The sequence below is a fragment of the Phytophthora sojae genome, assembly GCF_000149755.1.
Source record: "Phytophthora sojae unplaced genomic scaffold PHYSOscaffold_12, whole genome shotgun sequence".
In the NCBI taxonomy this organism is placed as follows: Eukaryota; Oomycota; class Peronosporomycetes; order Peronosporales; family Peronosporaceae; genus Phytophthora; species Phytophthora sojae.
The window spans coordinates 919317-942469 of record NW_009258126.1 but is presented as its reverse complement, the minus strand read 5'-3'; the positions used below and the strand labels follow the sequence as shown (position 1 = coordinate 942469).

Genomic DNA, 23153 nt, shown 5'->3' with positions numbered 1-23153 from the left:
AAACCATGATTCGATGAATGTAATATATACCCAGCACTCTGTGCAGATGCCTACCGCTAGCATGCTGGCTTGAGGCACCTGAGGATCGAAGCGCTACTGAATCTTGTGCACATGCGTAGCTATTAACCAAAGCCTTAGAATTTGCCCGGACGCTTTCTGCCCGTGAACTTGCTGTCGGCCTTGACCTTCTTGCCCTGCTTGCGGTAGCGCTCCTTCTTGGCCATCACCCAGTCCCTGGAAAATCAACGAACAGAAAAGATCGAACGGTAAGCGAACGGTTCTCCTTCATCGGACAAGAAGCGAGCAGCAACGTACTTGGCCTTGATAGCCTCGCGACCCTTGCCACGACGTTGCTGAGGATCAACAATAACAGTCGAATGTTAGCTAATCTCCAACGTGAGCAACAGCGCAAATATACCAAGCAGCTTACACGCTGGTTCCTAGCGCGTCCTTCGTAGGCGATCTGTCCAGCGGTGGCTCCCGTGCCAAGTCCCTGCGGCACCTGCTGGTGATCCGAGTACCCAGCGAACAGACACAGGTAGAACTTCTTGGCCTTGGCACTGTTGGGGAAGTCAATGACGAGACCGCCTGAGAAGCCGCAGCGCATGGCCGTGCCGGAGATCTCCTCCATCTGCTCAGGCGTTTCCGGGTACAGCTGCAGCACGGCGCGGCTACCGGCCTTCAGACAGGTGTACAGCGACGTGAAGAAGCGCGTAAGGCGCTTGCGAGCCGTGTGTTCCTTCTTGTCCGAGTAGCACAGCCACTGCACGGCGGAAATGCTGATGCAGCCGTCGAAAACTCCGGGACGGAAGGGCAGGCCTCCGCCCATGTCCTGCAGGAACACGTCGCCACTACTGTCACGCTCCGAGGCGATGTCCAGCATGTCTTTGCTGATGTCCACGCCGACCCAGGCGTGGCCGTGCTCCTCCAGCGCCACTGCAGCAAACAACCAGACAAAAGCTTAGCTAAAACTCCGCGTAGATGGCTAAACCCTCTGCAATTCGTAGCTAACGGACCTCCACTGAGGCCGCTACCGCAGCCAACGTCCAGGATGAAGGCCTCCTTGCCCTCAGGCAGGTTCAGCAGCTCGATGGCGCGGTACGACAGCTCCTGCTGCACCTTGACGATGCGCGAACTCGAGTTGTACTTGGCCGCCTCCTTCTCATCGTAGAAAAGCTGCCGCCACAGAGAATAAACGCATAGAGTTAGCGCAAAGGCCGATGCAATTGGCTCCAGGTCGGGCCGGCAGCACGCACCTCGGGCGGCGAGATGTGCTCGGGGCGACTCATAGCTGCTCCGGTCTGGCAATGATACACTGCGCCTCCTCCACCAACATTTTGAAGCATTTGGTACAGCGTACCCGTACGGTACGTCTTCTCAGAAAGGTACACTGTACCGCCTGTTGTTGCTCAGATGGTGACGCCCGCTCTTTTCTTGTCTTGTCGGCGCTATTTCTTGCTGTGCTGGACGCGCGCAATAGAGTTGAGCTACTCGACCGCATTTGACGAAGTGTTACAGTAGCATCTGCACCTGAAGCGGCGGGCCACGATGGCGCAGCACAAGGCCGACTTCGCCATGTTCGACCGCAGCATCGTCAAGGACGGCGCCAACAGCGAGATGTCGGCTCCCAGCCTCATGAGCCCGGTCTCCGGCTTCTCGAGCGAGACCGGGTCCTCCTTCTTCTACGGCGGCCGCGGCGGCTACGCCACCGGACGGCCAGCGCCTCCCTACTCGGCCACACTACGCACGAACTTCACGTCGGCCGCCAACGACCAGAGCGGCGGCATGGCAGGAGGGAGACCCAACTCGATGCTGCCGCCCCCAGCCGCTCAGGACGACGCGTCCGAGTCACCCGACGCCGCGTTCCGACACTTCCGCACGCCCGCACACGACCCCAGCCTGCCTTTCTCGGGCTTCGCAGTTGCAGCTTCGCCGGCGTACGGCCGCGCGTCGAAGCGCAGCATGCTGCTCGTCATTGTGGCGATCGTCGTCGGCAGCGCCGTGGGTGTGCTGCTCAAGCACTTCGACGTTGACCCGACAGTGGCAGAGTGGGTCATGACACCAGGCAACCTCTTCGTGCGAGCGGTGCAGTGTGTGGTGGTGCCCATGGTGCTCGTCAACCTCGTGGTTGCCACGGCGGACATCACGAGTAGAGGCTTGGGTAAGCGAGTCGGACTTCGCGTGACGCTAGTCCTGCTTGTGTCGATCATTGCTGCTATTCTGCAGGGAATGCTGACGGGTGTCATCATGCACTCGGTGTTCACCTCGTACCAGAATGAGGAGTCGATATCCACCACGGACCCCATTTTCGGCATTCAGTGTGGCAACGGCAAGTACCTGGCGGCAGACGAGAAGGGCGCCGTGACCTGCTCGGCGACAGAGGTTACTGGTACATCGCAGTTTGCCCTGGCCGACGTCAACAGCGCGCTCGTGCGCAATGAGGCGCTGACAGGAACAAACTCGTCGCTGTCGGACAACGTACTGAGCATCATCGACCAAGTCGTGCCCGACAACATCATGGCTGCCTTCATCTCAAATACGTTGCTCAGTATCGCTGCCTTTTCGCTGCCGCTCGGAGCTACGATCGCGTACAGTTTCCACGGACCGACGAATCTCAACCCGCTGCTGGAGTTTTCCCGTGAGGTGAACGAGACGCTTGTGCACATGGTCCACTGGATCCTACGGTTCACGCCCTTTGCGGTGCTAAGTCTGCTTGCAGGCTCTCTAGCCAAGTCGTTGGAAGACTCGGTATCTGACCATCCGCTTCGCCTGGTTTTGGTGGTTGTTGCAGTGTTGGCCGTGAGTGTCCTAGTGCACATGCTGGTGATAGTTCCAGCAGTTTTCGTGGTGGTCACTCGGCGCAACCCTTTCCGCTTCATGCGCCAAATGCTACCGGCGTACGTGTACAGCCTCGGCTGCTCGTCGTCCATGGCTACGATGCCGCTGAGTCTGCAGTGTACGGAAACCACCCGGGAAGTCCCGTGCCCCATCATGCACTTCGTGCTATCTGTGGGGACGTCGCTGCACATGCCTGGAACGGCCATCTATCTGGCTGTGCTGGTGCACTTCATGGCTGATGTCGCTGGTGTCGCTGGTGCGCAGTCAACTACTGCCATGCTCACTACTTTCCTCGGTGTCTTTTTGTGCACACTCACGGCACCTCCGATTCCGTCGGGAGCGCTTACTGTGCTCACTGCTGCCTGGAACATCGTGTTCCCTGACGCTGCAATCCCGGACAGCCTGTACGCGCTCGTGGTGGCCTCGGATGTGTTTCTGGACCGCCTTGTCACGCTCTGCAACGTGAGCGCGCAAGCCATGCTCTGCCGTGTCGTAGCTGACCAGGTCGAAGTGAAGGAGCCTGGAAACGGCCCGCGTGCGCAGGTTCAGCAGTACGCTTCATGGTAAAGTAGCCAGTCGTAGTCATGATTCACTAATACATATTTGCAGTCGGAGTGTTGTTCATACACGAAATTTTATTTTTTCGCTCGCGAATGCAGTAGGCAGCAGATCCCCCCCTCCAGCATTGCGTTGAGCTCTTCATGCTTGAGGCGGCGCAGGGGTCGACGGCAGCTTCTCGACCGGCGTGGGGGCTGGCGAATTGCTGAAGTACGGGTGCTTCAAGGCCTCCGCAGCAGTGATCCGCTCCGCCGGGTTATACTTCAGCAGCTTGGCCAACAGATCCAATGCATCCTCCGACGCAGCCGAGAAGATCGACGCCAGTGGCGGTGCCGTGCTCGACGTGAACTCGACAAAGTTGGCCAGCGAGCTGACTCCCGGCCACTCGTCCTCCGTTGGCGTACCGAGCGCGTGGAAGATCTTTCCGAGCTGGTCCAGCTCGTTCATCCCCGTGAGATACGGCATGCGCAGCATGAGCTCCGCGAAGATACAGCCAGCGCCCCACATGTCCACGGAGCCGCTGTACTCTCTCGCTCCGAAGAGCAGCTCCGGCGGCCGGTACCAGATAGTGCAGACCATGGACGTCATGTTGCGGTTCGGGCTGCCGTAGACCCTAGCGAGACCGAAATCTCCAATCTTGACCTGGCCGTCGGGCCCGATCAGCAAGTTCTCGGGCTTGAGATCGCGGTGCAGCACGTAGTGGTCGTGGCAGTAGGCGATCCCCTTGAGCAGCATCTGCATGTACGTCTTGATGTCCGCGGCGGTGAGCACCACGGCCTTGTCCTTGATGACGTCATCCAGGTTGCTCGGCAGCAGCTCGAACACCACGTTCATGGTGTCGTTGGCCACGAACACATCGAGCAGCTCCACGACGTTCACGTGCTTGAGCTCCGCCTGCAGCTTCACCTCGCGCAGAGCCGTGAAGTCCACACCGTCCTTGAACTTGCCGCGCTTAAACTGCTTGATGGCCACGCGCCGCCCCGTGCTCTTCTGCACGGCGGCGTACACGATACCGAAGGTACCTTCGCCCAAGACGTCGCCGCGGTCGTAGCGCTCCATGGTTGCAGGCTGTGTGGGTGGATTGATCCGGTTTTGTGACCGGTCACTGAAGCTTTGAGGTGGTGCACATCAGCTTAGCGATGTTGAAGTTGACCATCACTCTGTTCGAGCTTCAACTCAACCGAGAGAGCTTGTGCTCGTCACCACCGCAGCACTACCTGTGGGGGGGGGGGGGGGGGGTAGAGCAGCATGCGACGAGGTTGCTTCTCTCAAAATTATCACCGAGAAGCCCATGGTGAAACGCTCCGGTGTACTCTAGCCCGCAGCTGCCAACGAGAAAGTTGCGGCTTCTCAACGGCATTTCTCCGACGACCGCATTCTGGCTGTGGGACAGCAGAGCAAACTATGACGCTCGGCTATCTCCTCCTCTGCCCCCCCCCCCCTCCGCTCCAATGCGCTCGTCTTGCGCTGCTTACAGGCGCAGAGGTCGGCGACGCATGAACTCTCGACCGTTACGGGCGAGAAAAGTGTAGCCATGTCCCATACAGAAAACAAGTCTTTTCTGCAAGTAATCTAAAGCAAGTTCGCGTATCTTCCCGTAAATTACCGCGACGCTTGACGGAGAGTCGCGGCAGCCCCACACACGCCTCGGCCTTCATTCGCGAATTCGCCAGCACCAAGACAAGTCGAGTCAAGCAGCCCGCTCCCCGGACTTCGAGTAAGCTTCATCACCCAGCTTCCTCGTCTTCCCAGCCCTCTGCATCTCCTTCTTGTCCGCAAGCCTCAAGCAACCAACCACCAACCAACCCCCTCTTCCCACTCTCTCTACTCTTCCATCTCAAGATGCGTGAAGTCATCTCCATCCACCTCGGCCAGGGCGGCATCCAGGCTGGTAACGCCTGCTGGGAGCTCTACTGCCTCGAGCACGGCATCCAGCCCGACGGCCAAATGCCCAGCGACAAGACCATCGGCGGCGGAGACGACGCCTTCAACACCTTCTTCTCCGAGACCGGCGCCGGCAAGCACGTGCCTCGCGCCGTGCTCGTCGACCTGGAGCCCAGCGTCTGCGACGAAGTGCGCACCGGCACGTACCGCCAGCTCTACCACCCGGAGCAGATCATCTCCGGCAAGGAGGACGCCGCCAACAACTACGCGCGTGGCCACTATACCATCGGCAAGGAGATCGTCGACCTGGTGCTCGACCGCATCCGTAAGCTGGCCGATAACTGCACGGGTCTGCAGGGTTTCCTGGTCTTCAACGCCGTGGGCGGCGGCACCGGCTCGGGTCTGGGTGCTCTGCTGCTCGAGCGTCTGTCCGTCGACTACGGCCGCAAGAGTAAGCTCGGCTTCACCATCTACCCGTCGCCGCAGGTGTCGACGGCCGTCGTGGAGCCGTACAACTCGGTGCTGTCCACGCACTCGCTGCTGGAGCACACTGATGTCGCCGTGATGCTGGACAACGAGGCCATCTACGACATTTGCCGCCGCTCGCTGGACATCGAGCGCCCGACGTACACGAACCTGAACCGCCTGATCGCGCAGGTGATCTCGTCGCTGACGGCGTCGCTGCGCTTCGACGGTGCGCTGAACGTCGATGTGACCGAGTTCCAAACGAACCTGGTGCCGTACCCGCGCATCCACTTCATGCTGAGCTCGTACGCGCCCGTGATCTCGGCCGAGAAGGCGTACCACGAGCAGCTGTCGGTGGCCGAGATCACCAACAGCGCGTTCGAGCCGGCGTCCATGATGGCCAAGTGCGACCCTCGCCACGGCAAGTACATGGCGGCGTGTCTGATGTACCGCGGCGACGTCGTCCCCAAGGACGTGAACGCGGCCGTGGCCACCATCAAGACGAAGCGCACGATCCAGTTCGTGGACTGGTGTCCGACGGGCTTCAAGTGCGGCATCAACTACCAGCCGCCGACGGTGGTGCCTGGCGGTGATCTGGCCCGCGTGCAGCGCGCCGTGTGCATGATCTCCAACACGAGCGCCATCGCCGAGGTGTTCTCGCGCATCGACCACAAGTTCGACCTGATGTACGCCAAGCGTGCGTTCGTGCACTGGTACGTCGGTGAGGGTATGGAGGAAGGTGAGTTCTCGGAGGCTCGTGAGGATCTTGCGGCTCTGGAGAAGGACTACGAGGAGGTGTCGGCCGAGACCGCTGAGGGCGAGGGCGAGGAGGAGGAGCTCGGCGAAGAGTACTAGTTATGCTAACCGGGAAGCCGCAGATGCAGTTGCAAATGCTTGACTCCCGGTGGATGCAGAGCTTGAGTTGCACTCTTGTGCCGAGTGGGTGGGGATCGCACACATTCATTCGTAGGTGTCGTCTCTTGTGTTGGAGACGCTACCTCGCTTAGGCTAGTCTGCAGTTATGAATCATGCGCATTGTACGCGCACCTCAGTCAATATAAAGCTCGCATGCTTTTGCCGTCATTGTCTACTGCATTCACACTTGCTGCTTCAGGGCGATCTTGAAGCAATCTTCACCTAAGCAATTTATCTTGTACTGTTGTTGGAATAACAGCCGAATGAAAGCAATGTCATCTTCGCCTTGACGTGTCTTACCAGACAAACGTGCGGATAGCACCAGACAGAACCGACGTGTCCAGCACGTCGTCGCCCACCTGCACTTGGAATTCAGCCGTCTCCGTGTTCTCGTTCATCACCACCAGCACCTTGCGGTTATCGGGCGTCACAAACGCAGTCGCCTGGACGAACGAGTAGCCCGTCGTCACGCACTGGTCAGTCGCTGACGCGAGCGAGCGCAGCGTGCCGTCTTCAGCGTTGAACGTCCACTGCTGGTGGGGCACCACCTCATCCTCGCACTTGTCCGCAGTGACACGCACACCATCCTCCGTCGATCCACGGCTCAGAGACAGACAGATATCGTCGATACGAATGCGTTGCGTGTCCTCCTCGAACGTCCAAGTCTGCTGCATCCATCGGCACTCACCCAGTCGGACTTCGTGGCCTTCACTTGCGGTTGGCACCAGGTTCAAGCAGAATGGCGTGTTCGTCACCTGCACCTTGTTATCATCCGTCCTGTGAAGCGTCTGGCGAGAGCTACCATCGCACGTTGCGAGGGAAGACTGGTAGTCCACGTACAGCTGCGCATCACCAGGCTTCTCGAAGTGAGCAGCAACTTGCACGTTCACGCGACGCGAGCCGACTGGGATAAACCGAGAGAAGTGCTGGATGAAGTAGTACATGGGCTGGATCTTGAAGTCCGAGCCGTCTTTGGTCAAGATGATCGGGGCATCGCAAAGATTGCCCTTGTGGTTGGGGCCACCGGTGTGGTCCAGCAGCAAGTTCCAGTCAACCCAGCCCGCAACGTGATTGTTGAGATCCGACAGAATGTCGTGGCCGTAGCGCTGGGCTCGGAACCACGCGTCCTGCCCGACTGCAACACCGGGACAGTTGCAGCTTTCAGACGCCAGCATGAAGCGGTTCTGGTCCACGTAATGCGTGTCGTTCAGGTGCTCAGGGTAGTCCACGCCGTCCATGTAGCGCTCACCGCCGTCCTCGTACCAGTGGAAGGCCATACCGTCGACGTACTTGCTGGCAGTGGGGTGGTTGTAGATCACCTCCGCCCAGTGGTGTACATTGTTGCGGTTGTGGTCAAAGACCATGAGCGTGAGGTCCGGGTGATCACGGTCCAGAACGGGCCCCAAGTACTCGCCGATAAATTCAGCCTCATACTCAGGATCATAAGCACAAGCCTCCCACGGCGCCGCAAACTCCGGCTCATTCTGCGGCGAGAGACCCCAGAACGGGATGCCGTGCTTTTTGTAGGCCGTGATGAACTTGGAGAAGTAGAGTGCCCATGGTGCACGCATGTCGTCTCTCAGTCCAACGGGCTTCAACGATCCCAGCATGCTGGCGTTGTACTCCGAGCTCGACCGCTTCATCCAGGCCGGAGGGCTCCAAGGCGCCAAGAACAGCTTCATGTCGGGGCGGCGCTCCAGCGCGCGCTTGATGAACGGGATCATGGTCTCCATGTCGTGCGTCACGTCCACATCAAAGTCCACCAGATCCATGTCGTCCACCGTCTCAGCAAAGCTGTAGGACGCCACCGAGAAGTCGCACGAACCCATGGGCACGCGGCCGAAGCTGTAGGCGCTGCCCTTCTCCTTGTCGAAGTAGAGCGTCAGAACCTCCTCCTGCTTCTCCAGCGACAGCTTCTGGAACTGCAGCGCCGCCGCCTCCGTGAAGGCACCTCCGAAGCCCATGATCTCCTGGAACTTGGTGTCCAGGTCCACGGCGATGAACGACTTGACGTTCTTCTCTCCACCCTTCTGCCACTTGAGACCCTGGATCGGCTGCATCATGTTGGTCACATTGGCCACGTACGAGCTCTGGAAGCACGTGACGTCGCCCTCGTCAGGCGTCGCAGTGGCCACAGTCGAGGCCGCCGAGTGCGACCCAGAAGTGGAGAAGCCCAGCACCAACAGCCCACCGGCGATGATGCCCGTGGACGCGCCAATGAGCCCCCACTTGATCCACTTGCGTCGAGCAGCAGCGCGAGCGCTCAGCCGCTCGTCACTCGCAAGCGAGCTCGTGCCGTACGCAGTGGGCTCCGACCGGGACGCCATGCTTCAAACTCAGTCTCAATCCGCTTGGCAACCTCGAGGCGAATTGGATACTGGGCAACGCTGGCTGCTTGCGAAGATCGCAAAAAATTGTTCTCAAACCCTCCTTTGTTTGCATACCCTGTCAATACCGAGTAATGTAGCTATATTTGTTTAAACATTTCACGGTTGAAGACACTCACACCGATGCAAGCATCCCAGTCTCCCTTGAAAGCTGCTTTAGTGAAGGCTTGCACGCCAACCGAGCACATCAAAAGTAGCAGAAGGCCCCCAACCTGCAGTCATTGAGCAAAATGATGTTGCCGGTGGAACACCTTTATCTTTTAATACCCCACGCAAGACGACTCATGTTTGGATATCGGATGTGAAGCACCTGAGTTTCAACACTGGGACGTCAGGCTGCCGTAAAGTTGCAGCGTGCAAGTCAACAAATATCGCGTGTACTTAAGTATTTGTCATCATGCAGCAATCGGCATGAAGTAGCCTCTATGAGCCGTAAGCTCAGGTTTGATCGGAACGTTGAGATCATCGGTTGGGCTTCCGTCGTATTCCTCGTAATCGTGTTTCTTGGCTGTCGGAAGAAGATCATGTAAATCGTACCTGGGCTTATACTGGGATAGCAGTGGCCGATGGGTCATGCTGCTAGGCAGCACCTCGGTAACTGAAGCCGGTAGCTGAGGCCGGTATTCGTGGTCCCGTGTCACTATCTGTCTTTCTCTTGGTGACCCGGTTACTGAAGCTGGTAACTGAGTCACTATCACTTTCTGTCCCAGTCGAGCTAAACATCAATCGTGATCAACTGAACATGACTTCCGCATTTCGAATTCGGCCTACCCGCTCAGATTGGTGATGCCGTACCTACCTATCTACACGCTTCCTGCCTCGCGAGCTACAACGATTGCCGTAATACCACCACCAAGGCCCCCTGGCGACTAGGAAAGCGCAAACGTTGATGCAAACCTTTTCCTGTCTCCTTGCCAAGATATGAACTGCTGCACGTGCGAAACTAGTGCATTGAAAGATACGCGCGGGCAATTGTTTTTAATGAAAAATTTAAATGCAACTACGTAGTATAAGATAGAAGCGACACTCAATCTAGGTAGTATTGTGCGTTTCATGCATTGGCGGAGACGACTTATATATTGACAATGTAGAGGACGACTTGCACGGGATTACGTTTCAGTGACATGAAAGAAGAATTGTCAGAAGCGCAACGAGCTAATGGTGAAAAACAACGAATGAAAGGTTGAATCATCCACCATTCGTTTTCGCTACTCGCCAAACTGCAAGTTACTTGTTAGATAGTTTTCTCAAAGCAGTATTTGTATACAGCATCGGAAAAATCATGTGCTATGAACCGTACTATGGGGAATAGTTTTTCCTCTCGAAGCGTCAAGTACTTGTAAGTACAGCAAAATGCTTAAACATTCTGCTGTTTCCTCAAACCATGGCATTAATGTAATGATCTCAAACCAAATTCGTGGACACTGAACCAATGTTCAACACACTAGAATATCCCCCGACCAGCGAGGCGTTTATAGTGTCCCTCTGTGGCGTAGATCAGCACTTTGACGGGGTAAGTTCTGGCCGTGACAACTAATTTGTGCTTTGCCACCGGAACGACTGGCAAGGACGAGATGACGCTCGAATCCTATGGCTAGTGGTTCTGACACAAAAAGGCAGTCGCACGGCTAGCGCGGCAACATCAACTTCAGCACGCAAGACCACTCTAACGCCACGACCGCTGCGAACGACTAGTTTTCAAGTTGGTAGGGGTGTCTGTGACGCGCGTCTCGTCGACTAGAAGATGTGGCCACGCTACCAAGTGTACCAACATATTGACAGATATGATAGCAGTGTTGCACATCTTGCGACGCCCACAAATTCAGGACCCGAAAATGACAAGACATGCTAAGATGCTGCATTTATTGGCTTTGCAGATAAAATGTCGCCCCGTTTTATGGCCTAGATCGAGGTAGGCCGGTCCACAAATCAGGGCACAAATCAGAGGGGGTAGCATGGACGATCTCGATTTACTTAGATCGACCTCGAATTACGCTTTTGAAAACGCAAAAAGGATCGATTTACCGTAGATCGACCTTGTTCTACTCAAATCCACCAGCAGGTCGACCTCGAGCCCTGATTTCGATTGGCGTAGGTCGAGTTATTAGCCGGCCTAAATAGATCGATCTGTCCCTTTCTTTGACCCCGTTTTATTAAATCGAGATTTATTATAACTCGAGGAGAACTCCAAGTCAAAACGACAAAACGTTTGCAAAGCACAATACTAAAAACTTATATAATCCGCCAGAATTTTCATAAAGGTATCGCTCACGAAGCCGTCTGGATTCATAGCGCTTCTTATCACTTGCTAGGCAAACAAAGCGGTGGATAGTTGAACTTCCAGCGACCGTGGTAGCGGTCGGATTCCTCTTTGATTGTCGTGATATGCCCCCGGATGTTGGCGAAGTACTCCAATGTCGTTGGTAGTCGTGAGACGATCAGACCACCGTGCCCCTCCAGACAGAGCATACTATTTGGTGTCAAAAGCCTGGTTGCTCCCGTAAAATTGCTATCCCAGCCTAAGCGTAGCCCTAGTAATAGACACCTCATGACCAACTTAGCTCCAATCAAGCGCGAAAATGTACCAAGGATGGATTGATGCTAGCATCTAGGTCGAATATATTGTTGTACTCTAGTAGTTTTGCTCTATGCCAAGGCACTGCCTTGGGTGGTGTTCGTAGTCGTAGTCGTATAGAGTCGGGTGTCACGCACCATTTCGCATCTGGACATGCATATATAAGTCGTCGACGGGTGCCTTACATCCAAGTGAACGTGCGGATGGCGCCCTTCGGGATCGTGGTCTCGAGAGCCATGTCGCCGACCTGAACCTCAAAGTTGGCGTCCTCCGTATTCTCGTTGAGCACCACGAGCACCTTGCGGTCCTCGGGCGTCACGAACGCAGTCGCCTGCACGAACGAGTAGCCGCCGGTCACGCACTGGTCACTAGTTGAGGCCCGAGAGCGTAGCGTGCCGTCCTCCTCGTTGAACGTCCACTGCTGGTGCGGCACGACCTCAGCCTCGCAACGGTCTGCCGTGATGCGGACGCCGTTGGCCGTGGATCCGTGGTTGAGCGACAAGCAGAAGTCTCCGACGCGGATGCGGTCAGTCTCCTCCTCGAAGGTCCACGCCTTCTGCAGCGGGTACTGACACTCCTCCAATTGGATCTCCTTGCCCTGCCACATCGCGTCTACCATGCCCAAGCAAAACTTGGTTCCTGTCACTTGGATCTTGCTGTCATTGACCCTCTGAATCGTCTGGCGAGCGCTGCCATCGCACGCTGCGAGTTCTGTGCGGTAGGCCCACATGAGCTGAGCATCTCCGGGCTTCTCGAACCGAACGGCCACTTGGGTCTTGACGCGGCGCGAACCAACGGGAATGTACTTGGAGAAGTGCTGGATGAAGTAGTACATAGGCTGGATGCTGAAGTCCTTGCCGTCCTCGGTCAGAATAATGGGGGCGTCACAGTTGTTGCCTTGGTGATTGGGGCCGCCCTTGTGGTCAAGCAGCAGGTTCCAGTCGACCCAGCCAACGACGTGGTTGTTGAGGTCCGTCATAATGTCGTGGCCGTAACGCTGCGCGCGGAACCATGCAGCGTCTCCGTAGGCAACGCCAGGGCAGTTGCAGCTCTCCGTGGCCAGCATGAAGCGGTTCTGGTCAATGAAGTGCGTGTCGTTGAGGCGCTCGTGGTAGGCCACTCCGTCCATATAGCGGTCAATGTCGTACCAGTGGAAGGCCATGCCATCCACGTACTGCGCAGCTGTGGGGTGGTTGTAGATCGCCTCGGCCCACTGACGAACACTCGCACGGTTGTGGTCGAAGACCATGAGCGTAAGCTCAGGGTGGTCACGGTCGAGGACGGGACCAAGAAAGTCTCCAATGAATTCAGCCTGGTACGACGCGTTGTATCTGCAGGCCTCCCATGGTGCAGCAAACTCGGGCTCGTTCTGAGGCGTCAGGCCCCAGAACGGAATGCCCTGCTTCTTGTACGCAGTGATGAACTTGGAGAAGTACAGCGCCCAACTTGCGCGCATGTCGTCCTTGAGCCCCACCGGGTCCATCGACCCAAGCATGCTCGGCGTGTACTTGTCGTCGCCACGCTTCATCCAGGCAGGCGGGCTCCACGGGGCGAGGAAAAGCTTCATCTCAGGCTGACGCTCCAGCGCGCGCCTGATGAACGGAATCAACACTTGCTGATCGTGCTTGACGCTCATGTCAAAGTACAGCAGCTGTGTGTCGTTCAGCACGTCATCGAAGCTGTAAGAGGAGACCGAAAAGTCACAGGACCCCATCGGGACGCGGCCAAAATTGTACGCGCTGCCCTGCTCCTGGTCAAAATAGAGCGTCAAGACCTCCTCCTGCTTGTGACGAGGCAGCTTCTGGAACTGCAGCGCCGCCGCCTCCGTGAACGCGCCTCCGAAGCCCATAATCTCCTGGAACTTGGCCTCCAGGTCCACCGCAATGTGCGACTTGGAGTTCTTCTGAGCCCCACGCTTCCACTTCAACCCAGTGACGGGCTCCATCATGCGGGTGACGTTGTCAATATACGAGCTCTGGAAGCACGCGACCTCGGCATCCACCGCCGGCGCCGCGTTCTTGAACACGCTTGTCGTGGATCTCAGCGTCGCAGCGACTGCGTCGTCGTGGATCGAGCTGGTGCCCAGCAACGCCAGTGTGCTGCAGATGCCACACGTCGCCAGGCCAAAGACTCCCCACTTGACGAAGGTGTGGCGCTTGGAGGCCATTTGGTTGGCCAGTCGCTCGTCGACCGCCAGGGAACTCGTTCCGTAGGCGGTGGGCTCCATGTTGCTTGAAGACGTGCAGCAGCTCGGGTCGGGGTCGGCGTAGCTTCCTTCCGGCTCGGCGTCGGCAAATTGGAGACTGAAAGCTCGTTCTTGGCAGGCGCGCTTGCAAATCTCACTTCGCTCTTCTGCTGGGATGGCGTTGGATCGCTGCGGACACGTGTGATGCTCCTTTATTTTTGTGTGGAGCGCAGCGATTAACGCGAAAGGGTGCGACTGACGTTGAAGTGGCTGGCCGTTAATTTATCTTGGTCTCTCTATGCCAAGTTGAAGCGGCGAAATGCAGCTCATAAGATCCCAGCAATCGTGGCCGTCCGTTTTCCGTTTCGCGCGTGCGAGGCTTGGAGCAGGCTCTGCGACGCCTGGTGAGGACCAGACACCGGGCCACAGCAGGGGTCTTCACTGCCGATTGAAGATTCGATGCACTTCTATCTGCCTGATACCATCGGAGCTGCACGCTCGGTTTCGCTACACGAGGGTGGTCCGTTGCTGGCGTTGGATTCGTCCCGCAACGGTGCAACTTCAAAACTGAAGTTGTGAGAACGAATTGGCAAATTGAGATCTTGATATGTATGAATTGCTCTACCGGCTAACTAGCTGGACGACGCATTATAATAGCAAGCAGATGCGTTCCTACTTACTTGGCTACGGCTATCAATCGGGCTAGGTGACTTTAGTACTCTTCGCCGAGCTCCTCCTCCTCGCCCTCGCCCTCAGCGGTCTCGGCCGACACCTCCTCGTAGTCCTTCTCCAGAGCCGCAAGATCCTCACGAGCCTCCGAGAACTCACCTTCCTCCATACCCTCACCGACGTACCAGTGCACGAACGCACGCTTGGCGTACATCAGGTCGAACTTGTGGTCGATGCGCGAGAACACCTCGGCGATGGCGCTCGTGTTGGAGATCATGCACACGGCGCGCTGCACGCGGGCCAGATCACCGCCAGGCACCACCGTCGGCGGCTGGTAGTTGATGCCGCACTTGAAGCCCGTCGGACACCAGTCCACGAACTGGATCGTGCGCTTCGTCTTGATGGTGGCCACGGCCGCGTTCACGTCCTTGGGGACGACGTCGCCGCGGTACATCAGACACGCCGCCATGTACTTGCCGTGGCGAGGGTCGCACTTGGCCATCATGGACGCCGGCTCGAACGCGCTGTTGGTGATCTCGGCCACCGACAGCTGCTCGTGGTACGCCTTCTCGGCCGAGATCACGGGCGCGTACGAGCTCAGCATGAAGTGGATGCGCGGGTACGGCACCAGGTTCGTTTGGAACTCGGTCACATCGACGTTCAGCGCACCGTCGAAGCGCAGCGACGCCGTCAGCGACGAGATCACCTGCGCGATCAGGCGGTTCAGGTTCGTGTACGTCGGGCGCTCGATGTCCAGCGAGCGGCGGCAAATGTCGTAGATGGCCTCGTTGTCCAGCATCACGGCGACATCAGTGTGCTCCAGCAGCGAGTGCGTGGACAGCACCGAGTTGTACGGCTCCACGACGGCCGTCGACACCTGCGGCGACGGGTAGATGGTGAAGCCGAGCTTACTCTTGCGGCCGTAGTCGACGGACAGACGCTCGAGCAGCAGAGCACCCAGACCCGAGCCGGTGCCGCCGCCCACGGCGTTGAAGACCAGGAAACCCTGCAGACCCGTGCAGTTATCGGCCAGCTTACGGATGCGGTCGAGCACCAGGTCGACGATCTCCTTGCCGATGGTATAGTGGCCACGCGCGTAGTTGTTGGCGGCGTCCTCCTTGCCGGAGATGATCTGCTCCGGGTGGTAGAGCTGGCGGTACGTGCCGGTGCGCACTTCGTCGCAGACGCTGGGCTCCAGGTCGACGAGCACGGCGCGAGGCACGTGCTTGCCGGCGCCGGTCTCGGAGAAGAAGGTGTTGAAGGCGTCGTCTCCGCCGCCGATGGTCTTGTCGCTGGGCATTTGGCCGTCGGGCTGGATGCCGTGCTCGAGGCAGTAGAGCTCCCAGCAGGCGTTGCCCGTCTGGATGCCGCCCTGGCCGAGGTGGATGGAGATGACTTCACGCATCTTGAGGGGGTTGAGTGGGGGTGGAGAAGGGTACTCTGGAGTCGACGCGCGGCTGGAGAAGCTACGAGGAAGCTGGGTGATGAAGCTTACTCGGGTTCCGAAGACGCTGCTGGGCTTGGGCTTGGGAGGAGAATTGTGAATGGGCAGAGGCGTCGGCGTCCTTTTGTTTGGAGATCTCTGCAACTATAGAAACGACTCGCTCCTTCCCAAGCGGCGGCCAAACTTGTCCGTTTCCACCTTTTCCGCCTTGTATAGCTCAACTTATTTGTGCTGATGCCAAAGTGCTGCGCCAACATTCTGACAAGAGCGTAAGCTGTAGTAACGACCATGTATTGAACTTGTGGCCAACACCAAGAATGCTGGTGCCTTCATATGCTGCTGCGTTTCGCTGTGCTTAATGCATACTTCTCGCTGATCAAGAAAGTATCTTTGTTTTGTCGTATACACCATCGAGGAGAATTTTCTACCCCCTATATTTTATGGTACCAATCGATTCCATTTCGTCTCCTAAGTTCGAGCATGGGTCTCGCCACGCATGGCACGTCTTGGTTTTATTGAAAACAAGCAAAACGTTTGGCCCGAAATAATCTTAGGCTAAGTATAGTACCAATCAAGCCTGTGTTTCACGATATAATTAGACCATCCGTTTGGACAGGGTAAGTACAAATACAGTCAAAATTCGATTTCGTGATTGGCCAAAACAATGATGCGGTTAGGCGACAAAATAGCCCGAGCCGTTCTTTGGTGTGCTGTTTTCTGCTGTTTTTGGCATACAATCGAAAAGGCGATCCAAAGCGACCCTGAAAGTCTGAAATAGAACGGACCAAAAACGAAAAAGTTATGACCAAAACTCTCCTCGATGCTGTCGCGGTCTGTGAAGTCGGATCCTGAAGTTGCAGTCGGAAGCTGAAATGCAGTTCTGTCATGTACATGGGATTCAACGTGTGTATGTCGTGGCGACGGCGCCGCCAGCGTTTTTCGCAATGATTATGATGGCGAGTCCAAGATGAAGAGCGCATGCCACGAAAGACACGAAAACGATGAACTGCGTTTTCATTGCCCTCAATTACTATTGCGCGTTCTAGTCGAACTTTCCGAAGTCGATTGATTGAATCGACCGAGCCAAATCGCCAGCAACCGCCCGAGATTTTGATCTGACTTGAGTTTACTATGTACGCAATAAAGTACGAAATAAGAAGTCGCTCAGTCGATTCCAAGACTTGAAATTTGTATTCAGCGATTTCAACCCATATGGTAAAGCGACCCGAATCGGCAATATTGGCCAGAATTCACAATACTAGTATCTAATGCTGGCAGTGATGGCACGAGCCGCTCCAAAAATCATTTTAGTCTCTGTCAGCCACCACCTCAGTTCGTCGGGCGCGTGGCGATCCAGTACAGCGAGTTGGTCCGCGAGCTGCCGTCGTCGAAGAAGGTCATGTTCTGAACCTTTGTCCACGCGGTGGTGGGGTCAATGATGGCCAGGTCCAGGTACGCGTAGCCCTTCCAGCGGTCCTCCATCGGGTCTTCCACACGGCCGAACGCCTGCTGCTGCAAAATTGGGTACTCCTCCTGGACGTACGCGGGCTTCAAAAACGCATCCGTGATGGGCGTGAACGGGATCATGTTGATCAGATGCATGTGCTCAATCTCAGGTCCGAACCACGTCGTGTACGACACCTTCGTCGCGGCCACTTGCCCCGTCATCTTGTTGGCAGTGTAGATCGGCTCATAAATGTTCGAGCTGGACGGCATCTGCCAGTACGTCTGCGCACCACGGATCTCCATAGCGAGCAGAAGATGTCCCATGCGCTCCACCTCCGGCACCTTGAAGGACTTGCCCACCAGGTACACGCCGTAGTAGGCGTTAACGGCTTCACTCACACTCTCCTGGGACTTGCCGCCGTCGAGGGTGTACACACCGCTGGCAAACGAGTGACTGTCGAACCAAGAAAAGTGGCGCGTAAACGGGAAAAAGGTGCTGCGATACAAGGAACAAATTTCACCATGTCAGTTCAGGTGCAAAGCAACTTTAATACACCCAAACGAGTGAGCACAGCAACTTACTCGCTCTGGTCCGGGCTTGCAATGTCACGAACAATAGCCATCACAGCCGTCTTGTGCGTCTTGACGAAGTCCGGGCGGAACTTGCCCACCACAGCAACAGCATACAAGAAGTAGCCGTAGTGGAAGTGCTGCAACAACAACAAATATTCATAAACATCAGTCGGCATACAAAAGCTGTGCTCAATAAGCTGGTGTCACACGTACGTGGTCGTTGTACCATCCGTTCCCGAAGTCTGTCATCCAAAACACGCCCTTCAGCCCGTTGAGTGAGCACAAGCCACCCCAACTGCGGTCGTAAACGAAGTGGTCACCGTTTTGGCCAAGCATCCACGGGGTCAACCACTCCTCAAGCTTGTCGAGAATCTCGTCACGGATGCCCTTCTCGTCGAGCTTGTCAGCAATCAGAACCAAACGCGCTTGGCGACCAATCTCCTTGCCGAAGTAGTACGGGTCCTCGGCCTCGGGGGTGTAGTTGGAGTCATTGGCGAGCGCCACCTTGATCGCCTCGAGATGCTGCGGCTGAATCTGCACGTTTTCCTCCTGGAACGAGGCCGTCGGCAGCGTCTCCTGCATCACCCAGCAGCTTCCGAGAACCGCCGTCATGTTCGACTTGAGCGTGCGGTGTCCAAACTGTCCAAGCACCTGGAAAGCATCGCTGTCGGCCTTCAGCGTCGCCGCGTGGTGCGGGTTCGCCAGCATCAGTAGCTCAGCGGTCGAAGTCGAGTTCAAGTTCGACTCGCCGAGATCAGGGAAGCGCTTCGTCTTCCAGCAGAACGAGAACGAGGCGTCGACGTCGCCCACATCCGTCGTAATCGAGGAGCCAACCGGGTAAATGGCCGCAGCCTTGTCAAGAGCATCCACGGCCGCCTGCGACGCCCCCTGCGGGACAATCGCGAGCCGCGCAGTTCCGGAGTAAAAGTCCGTGTCCACGAGGCGGATGTTGGTGGGGGTGGTGAGCTCGCCGCGCCAGTTGTACGGGCGGTAGTCCTTCTCGTTGGCGAACTGCAGCTGCAGCGTGCGCACCTTGTCAAAGTACAGGATCCACTTCTGCTGGGACTTGCCCGTGCCCTGCGCGCTGTCTCCAGCGCCGTACACCTCCGTGTCCAGTTCAAAGCGGTCACTCGTCCACGTCTGCAGCTCGTTCCACTGGGCCAGCGGGTCCCTTTGCTCCACCGGCACCCCGTTGACGGCCAGCACCGTGGCGTTGAACTCGAGCACAGGCAGCACGTTCTGGTACTCCACCGTCACGTAGGGCGAGCCACGCACCATGGGCGCCTTCATCCACTTGCCGTCCTCCCCGAAGTAGTACTGGAGCAGCACTGACAGCGCGTCGAAGCCCACGACGTTCCTGGACGTGCTGTTGCCGTCGCCCAGCAGCGCGCGGGGCGCGGTGTCGTTGCCGCCGGCTGCCGGCACCACCTTGTGGCTGTAGGCCGTGAAGCTGGCGTCCACGTTGAAGTACTCGGTGACGGCGTCCTTCGTGGCCACGCGGCGCGAGTCGCCGTACGAGACCTCGAGGCGCTTGGGCAGGCTGCGCACCGTGTAGGGGCTGAGCGTGACCTCGCCGCCGCCGGCGTTGAGTCCGTGGCTGTCGCCCACCATCAGGTTGGACCAGAACTCGTTCGTGGGCAGCGCGCGGCCGAAGCCGCTGCGGCGCACGAGCTTGGGCGGGATCGGGTGCAGCTTCTCCTCGAAGGGCGGCCGCATGGTCAGCAGCTCGGCGTCCGTGAGCTCCACAGGCGCTGGGGCGGCCGTCGTGGGCTCGGGCGCGGCTGTGGAGGCCTCCGAGGCCTTGCGCGAGCCGTCGCTGGCCACGAGGATGCCGATGGTCACGACGGCCACGAGCGCCAGCGGCACGATCACGAACAGCGCGCGGCGCAGCGGGGGGCGCGCGCGCGCCTGGGCCGCGCCAGAGCGGCCCTGCAGCAGCGGCGAGTTCTCGTTCACTGCGGCCATGGAGACTTGGCACCGAGACGCAGCAGAATAAAGAATGATCGGATCCCTTGCGAGGTATCTATCCTGATTCGCGGCCCCATAGTGAAAGCAAGATGTCTGCTGCGACGCGGGACTGACGTCAGATTTGATGGCCGCGGCGGGCTGGTTATCAGAGACCAAACAACGATGGCGTTGGATGGCGATCGCCATGCGTTCGACGTGCACGGTGCGCTTCATCAATGGTTACCCTACCGTACCGGACATTGCTGCAGTTCGGCTGTTGCCTGGTTGCCTGGCCCTGTCGTAGTCGTGTGGAAGCCAACTCGAACGGACAGCAATGCCAATGCGTTGAGTCGAGTCTCGATGTTGGGCTACAGAACAACTCTACCATACTCACTTTCGTCTCTGCACAACAGTGTCAATCATGGTCTTCTACCGGCAGCACCCGCGTTTATCGCACACTGTGGCAAACATGCAGGCAGCAAACTGTTTGCTGTTTGATTGCAGTAATACTGTAGCTCTTAGTTTCTAAAGCCATTCTGCGTTGCAATCTCCACGGCTCGATGGCGAGGAGGAAGTATTGAAAACGACCGATTCTTTCTCGTTCGCAACCACGATTGAAGAGCAGCAGTTTGGTCTTTGCGATACTTAGGAAGCGGGGTATTGCATCATGCAGGCATGCAATTTGCATGCCGTCCACGTGTAACTTAGTCTAAGTAAGTTACTTAGAGGCCGGTACCTTCGGCGCGTCGGGACCACCGAATCTTGAGGCGCACTCCTCCGAGTCAACAGATCCCACGGAGTGAGTAAAGCAAAAAATAGAAGATCGGCGTCCCGTTTTTAACGTGCTGCAGCCACCAAAAGTATCAGTTATGCCGGCGATTCCGGATGCTACTGTGTGCGTTGTGTGACACATATCTTGCCGCCACTTCAATCACAAGCCACCATACAAAACGCCAGTCGAACGCATCCCTCAACCGTCACCACTCCACCTTTTTAGCAGCCCCTGGGTACCTACATCTGCGCAAGCGGCTCACTTCTGAATCGACCGAGCAGCGCGCAAGTCGAAGTCTGCGCATCTTCGCTACTGTAGCCATGACGAGGGAGCCCACAGTCTACGGCACGGCCTCCTTGGCCTCCGACGAGCGGCTGAGCGCGCGCGCGACGCGGCGACGCGCCCTGATCAAGTGGGGCCTCGTGGGGCTCGGCGTCTGCGGAGTGTGCACCGTCTTGGCCATCTTCGGGCTGACGAGGCTGCCGGAGGACGCTGCAGTGGTCCCCACTGAGGCGACAGAGTCGTCGCCCGACGCGAAGGCTGCTGCGCCGGCCCTGGAATCGGAGGTCGCGTGCGTCCAGAGCTCGTACGTGGACAACGTGACCAACATGATGGAGCCGATCACCGGCCTCAAGTGGACGCACGGCGCTCAGCCGAACGCGGCGTCCGTCATTGTTGTGGACGTGGAGACCAAGTTCCAGGAGATCTTGGGCTTTGGAGGAGCCTTCACGGAGGCGGCGGCTCTGCAGTTCAACAAGCTGTCGCCGGAGAAGCAGGAGGAGGTGCTCACGCTCTACTTCGACCAGCAAAAGGGCAGCGCCTACATCTTTGGTCGTGTGCCCATGGGCTCGTCCGACTTCTCGGCGGGATCGTACAGCTTCGACGATGTGGTCAATGACACGGAGCTCACCCACTTCGACGAGGAGGTGAAGCACGACCAGGAGGTGCTCATCCCCTTCATCAAGCGCGCGCTCGAGCGCCAGCCGAACTTGAAGCTGTTCACGGCTCCGTGGAGCCCGCCGGCCTGGATGAAGCGCGCGGCGCTGGACTACTCGCCTAGCATGCTCAACTCCGCCAAGCCCATTGGTTTGAAGGACGATGCTCGTGCGACCTGGGCTCTGTACTTCTCCAAGTTCATCACGGCTTACAAGAACCAGGGAATTTCGTTCTGGGGCCTAACTCCGCAGAACGAACCGCAAGCAGAGGTCCCGTGGGAGTCGTGCATGTACACGGCTGAGTACCAGGCTGAGTTCATCGGAAACTTCCTGGGACCCATGCTGAAGCGCGACCATCCCGAGCTGGTGCTAATGGTCTTCGACCACAACCGTGGAAGTACCCGTCAGTGGGCGGAGGTGATCTACAACCACTCTATGGCAGCGCAGTACGTTGACGGTATGGCCTTCCACTGGTACGACGACGAGCGCTACATGGATGGTGTCGAGTATCACGAGCGTCTGAATGACACGCACTTTGTGGACCCGAGCCGCTTCTTGCTGGCAACGGAGAGCTGCAACTGCCCTGACGTGGGTCACGGCGACCTTGCCTGGTTCCGTGCGCAGCGTTACGGCCACGACATTATGACGGACCTGAACAACTACGTGGCTGGCTGGGTGGACTGGAACCTGTTGCTCGACCACAAGGGCGGACCCAACCACTTAGCGAACATGTGCGACGCCCCCATCATTCTGACGGAGGACGAGACGGACTTCTTCATCCAGCCCATGTACTACTTCATTCAGCACTTCTCCAAGTACATTCCGGTGGGCTCGCGCCGTGTCAAGACGGAGGTGGCGGCACGCTTCGCTGAGCCCGGTGAGCCTCAGCTGTACGTCGACTACCCCTCGATGCTGGCGGCTTGTGACGGCAGTTCTCGCCAGAAGTGGCGTCCGACCGACGACGGCAAGCTGGAGGTCACTGGCACCGGCTTCTGCATTGACCTCAAGGAGATCCCGTGGCAAGGCCACCAGGGTCTGCTGGTCGACTGCAGGTACACGCAGCAGCACTGGACCTACGAGCTTGACACGGGCCGCATTCGTATGGGCGACTACTGCATCTCGCTCAACCACGGCTCAACCCAGAACGGTGTGCGCATCAGCACCGACCTGTGCGAGGAAGAGGTCAAGTCGCACCAGCAGTGGAGGTTCGACGTTGAGGATGGCACGATGCGCTCGTATGCGTCGACGACGGACCAGTGCGTGACTGCTGGCTATGCTTTCGTGCAGGCAGCGGCTTTCGTGACCCCGGAGAACCACAAGGTGCTCGTGGTCATGAACGAAAACACTGAGCCGGCTGACTTTGAGATGCAGGTGGGTGGAGTGGCGCTGGAGACGACGGTGCCGAAGGGTGCGATCCGGACTTTTACCTGGGAGTAAGGGAGCTCGTTGGTTGCAACGATGGTGGCGTACTATGTGTAAAAAGAGGGAGAAGGCTCAAGACAGAAGACAGCAGCTATACAATGACGAGGAGGACAAGTGTAAGCATCAACATCACTACCT

General features: G+C 57.6%; 7 protein-coding genes across 7 annotated transcripts; 3 read left to right on the top strand and 4 right to left on the bottom strand.

The window, feature by feature from the left end:
* Positions 1-11: 11 nt before the first annotated feature.
* PHYSODRAFT_550322 (hypothetical protein) lies at positions 12-1289 on the bottom strand (the record flags this gene model as incomplete). The annotated part of the gene is made up of 5 exons (XM_009538728.1): positions 12-234; positions 316-353; positions 431-936; positions 1017-1176; positions 1257-1289. 5 exons carry the CDS (start codon positions 1287-1289, stop codon positions 135-137), a joined length of 837 nt encoding a protein of 278 aa, XP_009537023.1. The 3' UTR covers positions 12-134.
* Positions 1290-1548: 259 nt separating this feature from the next.
* PHYSODRAFT_550321 (hypothetical protein) lies at positions 1549-3451 on the top strand (the record flags this gene model as incomplete). Its single annotated transcript, XM_009538727.1, has 1 exon — positions 1549-3451. The coding sequence occupies one exon, from the start codon at positions 1549-1551 to the stop codon at positions 3403-3405; it is 1857 nt and encodes a 618-aa protein (XP_009537022.1). The 3' UTR covers positions 3406-3451.
* Positions 3452-3537: 86 nt separating this feature from the next.
* Positions 3538-4455, bottom strand: PHYSODRAFT_565400 (hypothetical protein; the record flags this gene model as incomplete). The annotated part of the gene is made up of 1 exon (XM_009538726.1): positions 3538-4455. One exon carries the CDS (start codon positions 4453-4455, stop codon positions 3538-3540), a length of 918 nt encoding a protein of 305 aa, XP_009537021.1.
* Positions 4456-5238: 783 nt separating this feature from the next.
* On the top strand, positions 5239-6600 carry PHYSODRAFT_528260 (hypothetical protein; the record flags this gene model as incomplete). Its single annotated transcript, XM_009538725.1, has 1 exon — positions 5239-6600. The coding sequence occupies one exon, from the start codon at positions 5239-5241 to the stop codon at positions 6598-6600; it is 1362 nt and encodes a 453-aa protein (XP_009537020.1).
* A 356-nt stretch (positions 6601-6956) lies between these two features.
* PHYSODRAFT_261090 (putative GH30 glucocerebrosidase/glucosylceramidase precursor) lies at positions 6957-8987 on the bottom strand (the record flags this gene model as incomplete). Its single annotated transcript, XM_009538724.1, has 1 exon — positions 6957-8987. The coding sequence occupies one exon, from the start codon at positions 8985-8987 to the stop codon at positions 6957-6959; it is 2031 nt and encodes a 676-aa protein (XP_009537019.1).
* Positions 8988-13238: 4251 nt separating this feature from the next.
* On the bottom strand, positions 13239-17990 carry PHYSODRAFT_356026 (hypothetical protein). The gene has a single exon (XM_009538723.1). It carries the CDS (start codon positions 15879-15881, stop codon positions 14520-14522), a length of 1362 nt encoding a protein of 453 aa, XP_009537018.1. The 5' UTR covers positions 15882-17990; the 3' UTR covers positions 13239-14519.
* Positions 17991-20978: 2988 nt separating this feature from the next.
* On the top strand, positions 20979-23030 carry PHYSODRAFT_261067 (family 30 glycoside hydrolase; the record flags this gene model as incomplete). Its single annotated transcript, XM_009538722.1, has 1 exon — positions 20979-23030. One exon carries the CDS (start codon positions 20979-20981, stop codon positions 23028-23030), a length of 2052 nt encoding a protein of 683 aa, XP_009537017.1.
* Between the last annotated feature and the right edge of the window lie 123 nt (positions 23031-23153).

Coding starts and splice junctions, on each gene's coding strand:
- PHYSODRAFT_356026 (XM_009538723.1), bottom strand. CDS start 15,881: ATGCGTGAAGTCATCTCCATCCACCTCGGCCAGGGCGGCATCCAGACG.